General features: G+C 38.2%; 1 protein-coding gene across 1 annotated transcript; it reads left to right on the top strand.

Annotated features, from left to right (window-relative positions):
- The first annotated feature begins 9,599 nt into the window (after positions 1 to 9,599).
- Positions 9,600 to 10,565, top strand: LOC103350558 (olfactory receptor 8B3-like). The gene has a single exon (XM_051819942.2). It carries the CDS (start codon positions 9,609 to 9,611, stop codon positions 10,563 to 10,565), a length of 957 nt encoding a protein of 318 aa, XP_051675902.2. The 5' UTR covers positions 9,600 to 9,608.
- The last annotated feature ends 925 nt before the right edge of the window (positions 10,566 to 11,490 follow it).

Here is an 11,490-nt window from a genome sequence, read left to right as displayed (position 1 = left end):
CTGGGCCTGGCTGAAGCCAGGGTGCAGAGCTTCATTCAGGTCACCTACATGAGCATCAGGGTCCCAAGTATTTAGGCAAACTTCTGCTACCTTTCTTGACACATTAACAGGGAGCTGTTTTGGAAGTAGAGCAGCTGGGATGGCAACAGAACTCGAATCCGGCATTGCTAGTGTAGCAAGTGGTGGCTTAACTCACTGTGTCACTTTGCTAGCCCCAGGTTATGATATCTTAATATGCCATGAGTTCAGTTTGATTCTTTATTGTCTCTAATCAAACTTTTTTTTCAAGATGTGGAGATAGGATGGGTATAAGGATGCCCCTGAAGAGAGTCTAAAGCCTGTTTTTAAAGTTATTAACAGTTGTGAATTTTTCTGGTGGAATATCTAACCTCGATGCATATAATTAATAATTACCACTTTGCCTTGAATTTTTTTTCTACATGGCACATCATGAATTCTCTGTCAAAACTAGCAGAGTGAGTCTAGTGTAGGACTTTTTTGCCTCTAAGAAATTACCAGTTTATAATTTCTCTACAAAGTTTAAAAAACAAGTCATTACAAAGTGTAAAGGGGACACAAGGTCTGCAGGAGAAAGTGTTCTTACAAATTCCACTTACTATAAAACATAATTTAAATGTAAAAATATTACTATCATTTCAGAAATATATCTAAGCTTCCTCTCTGTATTAGATGAGGAATATGGGTATATTGTCTAATAGGCTCCCTGTCACAGAGAGGACATTTTTGCCTTCAAGTATTTCAGAAATAATCTAGGCAAAAAGCGCCCTCTGATGGAGACTTTTTTTTTTTTTTTTTTTTTTTTTTTTTTTTTTTTTTGACAGGCAGAGTGGACAGTGAGAGAGAGAGACAGAGAGAGAAAGGTCTTCCTTTGCCGTTGGTTCACCCTCCAATGGCCGCCGCTGCAGCCGGCGCACCGCGCTGATCCTGGCAGGAGCCAGGAGCCAGGTGCTTTTCCTGGTCTCCCATGGGGTGCAGGGCCCAAGCACCTGGGCCATCCTCCACTGCACTCCCTGGCCATAGCAGAGAGCTGGCCTGGAAGAGGGTCAACCGGGACAGAATCCGGCGCCCCAACCGGGACTAGAACCCGGTGTGCCGGCGCCGCAAGGTGGAGGATTAGCCTATTGAGCCACGGCGCCGGCTCTCTGATGGAGACTTTTGACTCACACAAAATTTGAATTACATAAAAGAAAACAAATTTTTCTATAGAATATCCCAAAAGAATATTCAAGAGTAAATGTTTTTAAATCATGCTAAGAACTTCTAATAGGTTAATCTAATTTTTTTTGACAGGCAGAGTGGACAGTGAGAGAGAGAGAAAGGGAGAAAGGTCCTCCTTTTCCCTTGGTTCATCCCCCAATGGCCGCTGTGGCCAGTGTGCTGCCAGGTGCCTCTCCTGGTCTCCCATGCAGGTGCAGGGCCCAAGGACCTGGGCCATCCTCCACTGCACTCCCGGGCAACAGCAGAGAGCTGGACTGGAAGAGGAACAACTGGAACAGAATCCGGTGCCCTGACCGGGACTAGAACCTGGTGTGCCGGCGCCACAGGTGAAGGATCAGCCTATTGAGCCAGCCTGTTAATCTAATTCTAACAAGTGCAGAGAGTAATATAAATTACAATATGGTGGGTGTACATTTTTGTAATTATTTTGTGTTTCTCTTATTTCCTTTTCTGTTCCACTGGGAAGCATTTGAGTTCTAGAATATCATGAGATAAGAGAATTTTGACAGCAGTTCTTTCAAAGATTGGTTCACATAAAGAAAGAGATTGAAAATAGATAGAAAGATGAGACTCTTCCTCTTTCCTCTCCATTTTATTCTTCCCAATGATTACAGGTGATGAACAGGATCATTTCAAAGCATTCTAAAACTACCTTTACCTTTTTGTTTATAACTGCAAACCAATAGCAATTAAAAATTCTAAAAAACATGATACCAATGTAGTAAGTTATACATATAATGGATATTTGAAAGAAATTAAAATACAAGAACACAGAGACAAATTGATTGTACTTAATACATGGATGAATTACATGCACGGAGTATCTTTTTCCATTCTCTCACTTTCAGTCTGCAGGTATCTTTGTTGGTGAGATGTGTTTCTTTTTTTTTAACTTTTATTTAATGAATATAAATTTCCAAAGTACAGCTTATGGATTACAATGGTTTCACCCCCCATAACTTCCCTCCCACCCGCAACCCTCCCCTTTCCTGCTCCCTCTCCCCTTCCATTCACATCAAGATATATTTTCAATTCTATTTATATACAGAAGATCAGTTTAGCATATATTGAGTAAAGGTTTCAACAGTTTGCACCCACATAGAAACACAAAGTGAAAAATACTGTTTGAGCACTAGTTATAGCATTAATTCACAATGTACAGCACATTAAGGACAGAGATCCTACATGAGGAGTAAGTGCACAGTGACTCCTGTTGTTGACTTAACAAATTGACACTCTTGTTTATGGCATCAGTAATTACCCTAGGCTCTTGTCATGAGTTACACAGCAGACCCATAGAATGGCAAATGTCCTAAACAGCACTCTGGCTTCAGAATCAGCCCTTAAGGCATGCGGATCTGGCTGAAAAGTCCATGAGAGTATTTCAGGCATGGAAAGCCAAGACACTCTGGCAAAAAAAAAAAAAAAAAAAAAAAAAACAACAACAACAACAACAACACCACCACCACCTAAATGACAGATCTCCGTGAGTGAGATCCCAATGGAAAGAACAGGTCATCAAAGAAGGAAGTACCTTTCTCTGAAGGGAGGAGAGAACTTCCACTTTGACTATGACCTTGTCTGAATATGATCACAGTTGGTGAACTCAAAAGGCTTCCATAGCCTTGGCAACTCATGACAAGAGATGTGTTTCTTGTAGGCAGCAAATAGATGGGATTTGTTTTCTAAACCATTCAGCCCATCTGCATCTTTTAACTGGAGTACTGGGGTCGATGGGACAAGGAAATAAGCCTTTAGCCATTCTTGCTCATTACCCAAAAGATAGATAAAATCAGAAATTATCCCTTGTCCCTGAATCCCAATTCAGTTTCACACCTTACTGTGTCCCACACAACCCCAGCATTCTTCCTCAAGCTTGGAAGCTGTCTGACCAAACTAGAAGGACCTGTATGAAGGAATTCACCCCTGCCTACTGGCCCCCTCCCTCAACCCCACACTAGTTCACTTAAGCCATAAAAAAGCCCAGACCCTGGGTCTGGGTCCTCTGCACCATGTTCAGTCTGTGTGCACACTGGTAGTTGGTCACCCACCTTGATGATGCAGGAGAAAGACTATCTGAGTTAGAATACAAATCAAAGGAAATTATACAGTCAGACCAAAAAAAAAAAAAAAGAAGAAGAAGAAATTAGGAAAACTGAAAACAGTGTTGGAGATTTATGGGATACTATCAAATGACCCAAAACACGAATATTAGGAGTTTCTGAAGGCATAGACAAAGAGAACGGACTAGAAGGCCTATTTAGGGAAACAACTACAGAAAACTTGCCCAATTTGGACAAAGAAAGGGATGTCCAAGTATAGGAAGCACAAAGAACTCCTAATAGACATGACAAGAAAACATCTTCAGTATGACACATTGTGATCAAACTTTCAACAGTAAAACATAAAGGAAATATTTATGTGCATGAACGAAATGCCAGATTACTTTCAGAGGATCTCCAATTCTATTCACAGCTGACTTCTCATCAGAAACTCTATAAGCTGGGAGAGAAGGGAAAGACATAGTCCAAGTCTGAAGAGAAAATAACTGTCAACCTAGAATACTGTACCCTGCAAAGCTAACATTTATGAATGAAGGTGAAATAAAAGCCTTCTATAACAAACAGAAATTGAAAGAATTTGTCACAACTTGTCCAGCCTTACCAAAGATGATTAAGGATATATTATGCAGAAAAACACAAAAACATGGTCATCACTATGAAAGGATGTGAAGGCAGAAAATCTCCTAGAAAAAGAACAAAGAGAACCCAAACCAAACAATAGGAATATATATGGAAAAATGGTAGGGCCAAGTCATGACTTACCAATAGTCACCTTGAATGTAAACGGTCCATATAAGTAAAATGGGCTGATTGATGCCTATTCACATGGAGCATCAAATGTAAGAAAAAGGTAACAGAATAGATAGGAAACAGGATGTGAACTTGCAGCCAGACCTAATACATTCAAATTCACTTTGCTAACAGAAACCAAAAAAGAGCTGGTGTAGCCATCCTAATATCAAACAAAATGGACTTTAACACAAAAATTGTCAAAAGAGAAAAAGGCATTATGTAATGATTAGGGATACATTCAACAGGAAGATGTAATTATAATAAACGTATATGTACCCAATAGCAATGTGCCTTGCTTTTTAAAATAATTGTTAACAGATTCAAATGGAGACACAGACTGTAAATCAATAGTAATGGGGGACTTCAATAACCCACTTTCAGCAATGGACATCAATGAGTCAGATAATCAGCAAAGAATTAACAGAGTTAATGAACACATCAGACCAAATGAACCTAAGTGATATCTACAGAACTTTTTATCCCACAGTTGCAGAATACACATTCTTCTCACCAGTGCATGAAACTTTCTCTAGGATAGACCACATGCTAGGCCACAAAGCAAGTCCCAACAAATTCAAAAAAAATTGAAATCATACGATGTATCTTTTCTGACCACAGAAATGATGAAATGGAGTTGAAAATCAAGGGATATAAATTGGGAAGGAGGAAGTGAAACTCTCCCTATTTGTGGATGATATGATTCTATATATAAGCATCCAAAATACTCCACTAAGAGACTATTGCAACTCATAAAAGAATTTGGTGAAGTGGCAGAATATAAAATTAATAGCTTTTGTATATACAGATAATACCATGGCTGACTGGCATAAGCAAAGACTTCTTCGGAAACATCCTAGAAGTTCAGGCCATGGGATCCAAAATTGACAAATGAGATTACATCAAACTGAGAGGCTCCGGCACTGCAAAAGAAACACTCAGCAAAGTGAAGAGGCAACTGACAATGGGAGAAAATATTTGAAAACTATGCACCTGATAAAGTATTAATATCCAGAATCTATAAAGAGTTCAAGAAAGTCAACACCAACAAAACAAACAATCTGATTAAGAGATGGACAAAGGACTTGAACAGACATTTTTCAAAAGAAATTTAAATAGCCAACAGACACATGAAAATAGGCTCAGGAACAATAGCCATCAGGGAAATGCCAATCAAAGCCACAGTAAGATAATTGACATAATGTGGGAAAATGCTGACAAACTATGTAATTGATAAAGAACTAATAAACAGAATCCATAAAGAGTTCAAGAAACTCAACACAGCAGGACAAACAATCCAGTTAAGAAATGAGTAAAGGACTTAAACAGGCATTTTTCAAAGAGGAAATTCAGGTGCACAACAGAAACCTGAGAACAATGCTCAGGATTGCTAGCCATCAGGGAAATCCAAATCAAAGCCACAGTGAGGTTTCACCTCACCCCAGTTAGAATGGCTTTCATACAGAAATCAACAGATAACAAATGCTGGTGTGGATGTGGGGGGAAAGCCACCATTGTTGGGAGTGTAAAGTGTTTATAGTACTATGGAAAACAGTATGGAGATACCTCAGAAATTTGAAAATAAACCTACCATATGACCCAGTCATCTGACTGCTGGGAATTTACCCAAAAGAAATGAAATCAGTGTATGAAAGAGTTGTCTTTACCCCTTGATTATTGCACCTCAATTCACAATAGCTAAGATATGGAATCAACCCGGATCTCCATCAATTGAAGATTGGATACAGAAATTATGGGATATGTACAGCATGGAACTACACAGTGGCAAAGGAAAAGGAGGGGCTGGTGCTGTGGTGTAGCAGCTAAAACCACTGCCTGCAGTGCTGGCATCCCATGTGGGTTCTGGTTCGAGTCCCAGTTGCTCCACCTCCTATCCAGCTCTGTGCTGTGGCCTGGGAAAGCAGTAGGAGATAGCCCAAGCCTTGTATTCATGTGGGAGACCTGGAAGAAGCTCCTGGCTCCTGGCTTCGGATAGGTGCAGCTCCGGCTGTTGCAGCCAACTGGGGAGTGAACCAGAAGATGGAAGACCTCTCTCTCCCGCTGCCTCTCCTTTCTTTCCATGTAACTCTGACTTTCAAGTAAAATAAATCTTTAAAAACAAAAAAAGAAAAATGAAATCCTGATGTTTGCAACAAAATGGATGCAACAGCAAGCCATTAGACTTAGTGAAATAAGCCAGTCCCCCCAAAATATATACCATATGTTCTCCCTGATATCTGGTAACTAACAGAGTATCTAAAAGGTAGTCTATACAAGTGAAATTGATATTTTGATATGTGATGATTTTTTAACAACTCTTTTCTCAACCGTTGAACAACTTTTTTTCATAGTATTTGTTGAGTTCTTTACTTAATGTAAGGTTAATCTTGTGAGTATAAAGTTAATTGAAAATAGGTATTTGTATAAAATAGCAATGGGAAAGAAGAGGGAGGTGGAGATAGGTGGGAGTGCCAGTGGGAGGGAGGGTAGTGTAGGATGAATCACTATGTTGCTTATAAGATAAGTCGCATTCACAGTAACTACAGAAATTTTAAATAGCTTTGGATAAATTTAACCAGGGATGTGCAAGATCCTTAACAATGAAAACCATAGTCTGCTGGTTCATTTCCCATATGGCAACAATAGATTGGGACTGGGGCATGTTGAATTGAAGAACCCAGAACTGCCTTTTGCGTCTCCCACATGGATGACAGAGTCCAACTACTTGGGCCACCTTACACCACTTTCTCAGGTGCATTAACAAGAAGATGGATCACAAGTGGAGCATCTGGGACTGGCACCAACACTCCTTAATGGGATGCTAGTATTGCAAGCTGTGGCTTAACATGCTCCTCCACAATGCTGCCCCGTATCTTTCATTTAAAAAAAAAAAAAAAGTAGTATTCTAAATGTCTTACAGTGATAACTCATTGTTATTTTAATGTGCTCACTTGATGGTGAGCATCTTTCCATGTGTTTAATGATCACGTGTGCATTTTTTTGTGAGGTGCCTGTTATGTAGTAGTATACCCTATGCTCAGGAGATAAGTTCCAGAATTATAACAGGTGCTTGAAACTTCATATAATATCAAACACAAAGTTCACTGTTTTTCTGGTAGACTTGTATGTCACTGGAAGATTAGGATATGTTCTTAGAGCAAGCAGTTTAAATTCTTATTTCTCATTTTGTGTATGCCTTACTATTTTTGTCTTAGTACATTGGCTAGGACCTTGTGAACAATGTTAAATAGAAATAATGAGAGAACTTCCCTGCCTCATTTATGATCTTAACAAGAAAGTATGTAGTCTTTAACCATCAAGTAAAATGTTATTTATAGAGATTTTATAAAATTGAGGAAATATACCTCTTTTTCCTGTTTGCTGACAGTTTTAATCATGACTGAATTTTTCAAATTTTTTTATGTTGATAAGTTTATATGATTTTTTTCATTGTATGTTGATGTGATAGACTACATTTTAGGAAATTTCTGTGTTGAGCCAGCCCTCCGTTTGGTCATATTTTACAAGTTTTTAGAAATATATTTGGATTTGATTTGCTAAAATGTGTTGAGAATCTTTACATTTATATGCTCATGAGATACACTGATCTGCAGTCTTCCTTTCTTGATTTAGTAGGTGCTCACTGAGTTTTTAGTTTGTGTGAGATTGTGAAGAACTGGTATCATTTCTGACCTTAAAGTTTAATAAAATTGACTCATGAAAAAATTTTACTTAAGGAGTTCCCAATAAACTGTGTACTGAATTTAGCACCAGGAACAAATAATAAAGAATGCAAAAGAAAACTAGAAATAAAAAAAATTCTGATGAAGGTGAACCAATGTCTTCAGAATATAAATAATGACAGTTGTCAGTTATTGAGTATTTGCCATGTGGAGGGTGGTTTTCTAACCATCTGCTTAATGTAGGATCTAATTCAATTATCACAACTCATAAAAGAGATGCTGTTATTAAAATCCCTATTTTAGAAATCACTGCCCTAAGACACAGAGAGTTTGAGTAATTTCCCAGGTTACCTGCTACATTTAAGATCCCAGCAGCATATGCAGAAAATACATTCCAGTAGCTCTTTTAGAAGTAAAAATTTTGAAGAAATAATTTGAAAAATTGAGATATCCTAGGAGAGACTGGAAAATGTAGTCAGATATTATAATTATTGAAACTTTCAGAAGATAGAAGTAGAATCTGTGGAAATTTTCTATTTATGATGTGTGAAAATAAAAGAAAAATCCAATGCTTGTATTTCCCATCAGATATGAAGATGGTGGCGACATGGGAATTTAATTTTGACTCTTGGGGTTGTACAAACCCTCAGCTGAAGGGAAAACTTTAGTAAAATTGTTGAATCCCCAAAGGAAAGAAAAGACAGATTATGGTCCAGTGTGTAAATACAGTCTCCTTATTTCCCCTAGACTTTATGCTATAGAAGAAAAGATCTAACAAGCCAAGTACATGTTTATAGCCAAGTACATTCAACTCACATTAAATCTGTATCTTATCAACTGGCAAATGTGAGGACAATAAAGACTTTTTTCCTGTGTTGTATGGTATGACGTGAAGTCATAATTAGAAATTATGTGCCATAGTTCATAAAGATTCCCAGGGCACATTGGAAGTTATGTCTGCACTGTATGCTACTCATACCAAGGGCAACAACACCGCAGAGCCTGGCGTTGCCCTTCCAGGGCCATGGTGACAAATAACAAGACAAGGGAGCAGCATTGTTTTCTGGTCTAAGGAGGGTGAGTTTCTGAATTCCACACATTTTGGTGTCCTTCTTTTTGCTTGATTCCTAAGAGCTAAGATACTCATTTCTTTCTCCCTTGCTTGCTTTCTCATTTTTTGTAGTCCTGAGACTCAAGTAAAACAGGGAGAAGAATCTGTTTAAGGGAAATACAGATTGTACAGGAACATCGGAGATGCACAATTTATGGAAATTCAGTCAGTCAGTTCCCCCTCCATGAACGTGTCACTCACTGTTCTAGATGTAGGGCCTTGCTTCTGTAACACGGGGAAGTAACTTCACTTCTCCTAGACTCATTAATTTAACTTCTCCTAGATTTCTTAATTTTTGATTAAAAACACCATATATTCTCATTCCAGCAGAGTCTAATCTACGTTAGAGTTTAGCATTAGTCATCTACCTCTAATTTTTCTGGTGAAGGGGGATCTCAAATGAATGAACATTGAGAGTAGAAAAGAAGATTTGTCCAGGTCGACTCTTCTTTGCTTGGATTTTCCAGTGGTCACAGAGCATATGTCATTGGTCTGTCCTCTGATGGCTAAACTGGTGTCACACTTTGCTGTGTTTAGAATGGAAGACAAGTAAGTGGGAGAAAGTACTGCATGGCATCAGGCAGTTCTGTTGGCTCATGAAGGGCTAGTCTTGGGTATTCTAGCACAGACATCTCAGTTATGGAAGAAGATGCTGCACGAAGAGCTGGATTATTCTCTAACACAAGCATTCCAACCTTTGTCCACAGACTCCCTGAGAGAAGAATGGCTCTTGGCAATGGATCTTCTGTGACTGAATTCATTCTGATGGGGTTAACAGACCGGCCAGATCTCCAACTTCTCCTGTTCTTCATGTTTCTAGTCATTTATGTAGTCACTGTGTTGGGAAATTTGAGCTTGGTAATTTTAATTGGGTTGAATTCACAACTGCACACTCCCATGTACTTTTTTCTCTTTAACTTGTCCTTCATAGACCTCTGCTATTCATCTGTGTTTACACCCAAAATGCTGATGAACTTCATCTCAAAGAAGAATGTTATCTCTTACACGGGATGCATGGCCCAGTTACACTTTTACTCTTTTTTTGTCATTTCTGAATGCTATATACTCATGTCAATGGCCTATGATCGTTATGTGGCCATCTGTAATCCACTTCTGTATAACATAGTCATGTCTCCTAAAGTATGTTCCAACCTTTTGCTTGGTTCATACTTGATGGCCTTTTCAGGTGCCATGGCCCACACTGGATGCATGCTGAGACTGACCTTCTGCAAAGCAAACACCATTAACCACTACTTCTGTGACATCCTCCCAGTGATGCAGCTCTCCTGCACCAGCACATATGTCAACGAACTGGAGGTTTTCATTGTGGCTGGCATCAACATCATTGTGCCCAGCCTCACCATCTTTCTCTCTTATGGTTTCATTCTCTCCAGCATCTTTCAAATAAACTCCACTGAGGGCAGGTCCAAAGCCTTCAGCACCTGCAGTTCTCACATAATTGCTGTTATCCTTTTCTTTGGATCAGGTGCGTTCATGTATCTTAAGCCATCTTCTGCTGGGACCATGGATGAGGGTAAAATCTCCTCTGTGTTTTACACCAATGTGGTTCCCATGATGAATCCCCTAATCTACAGTCTTCGGAACAAAGATGTTCAATTTGCACTGAGAAGAACCCTGAATAGAAGAAAATTTCATTCAAAAATTGTATGTTCTTTATAGATAGTTCCAGAATTAGAAATATGTTTAAAGAGAAATATCTTTTCATATTGTTTTATGGTAATTTTTAATTGAGTGTCTTGTCCATTTGTTTCCAATTATTTTAGTATTGAACATTTTTTTTCTCCATGAATTGTATCATTTCCCCTATTCATCATTTGTTTCTGATTAATATAAGGTTAAATATAATTTTGTTTATGCATTTTCCACTATCCTTATGCATTTTTTATCTGGGATAGATTAATACTTCCACCAATGATCAAATGAAGTAATGCTAGGATAAAAATGTGCCTCTTGCAGTGTGTGGGTTTCTTTGCTTCCGGCTGTCATGTGCTATTGGAATCAGGCAATCTGTCTCTATTCTTATCTTTACATTCTTGCCCTCACAGGAAAAGGTCTCCTTCAGATGAGAGTATTTTGTGGATATACAAGTTTCCACAAGGACTAGTAAGTATAATTTTACAGTATGTATTATATATACATTAGTCAGTATACATTAAGCTTCCTTTGGAAAAAATTTATATTTACTTATGTAAACCCAAAGTAGCTTATAGTAGATCATTGATAGATATTTATCACTTAGGTAAGATACCAAAGGTCAGCAAAATTGATAATTTGTTTAAAGTCTTACAAGCTCTTAATGAAAGATCCTAGAGTGGATATTCTCTTGATTTCAAGGCGTCTATTCTTTCTGATATACTTCTTGTTTACTTCATTTGTATTTTATTTAACTAAAGATGAAATATAGAAGTCATTTCTATTTTGAAAGTTAATTTGCTTAGTTTCCAAGTATTTACACATCTCTCGGGGTGACAGTTGCTTTATTTATTTGTTTGATTTACGTAAGCTATTTATGGTCCTTCTTGTTTTGGAAGAGGTGGTCTCTTGAGCTAGGATATGTGGAAAAGAAATGGGATGAGTAGGGAGC

The sequence above is a fragment of the Oryctolagus cuniculus genome, chromosome 1, assembly GCF_964237555.1.
Source record: "Oryctolagus cuniculus chromosome 1, mOryCun1.1, whole genome shotgun sequence".
Taxonomy (NCBI): Eukaryota; Metazoa; Chordata; class Mammalia; order Lagomorpha; family Leporidae; genus Oryctolagus; species Oryctolagus cuniculus.
The sequence above is the reverse complement of the archived record's forward strand: the minus strand, read 5'-3'. Positions and strand labels throughout refer to the sequence as shown.

Bases quoted from the DNA above. Each gene is read 5' to 3' on its own strand.
- LOC103350558 (XM_051819942.2), top strand. From the start codon at position 9,609: ATGGCTCTTGGCAATGGATCTTCTGTGACTGAATTCATTCTGATGGGG.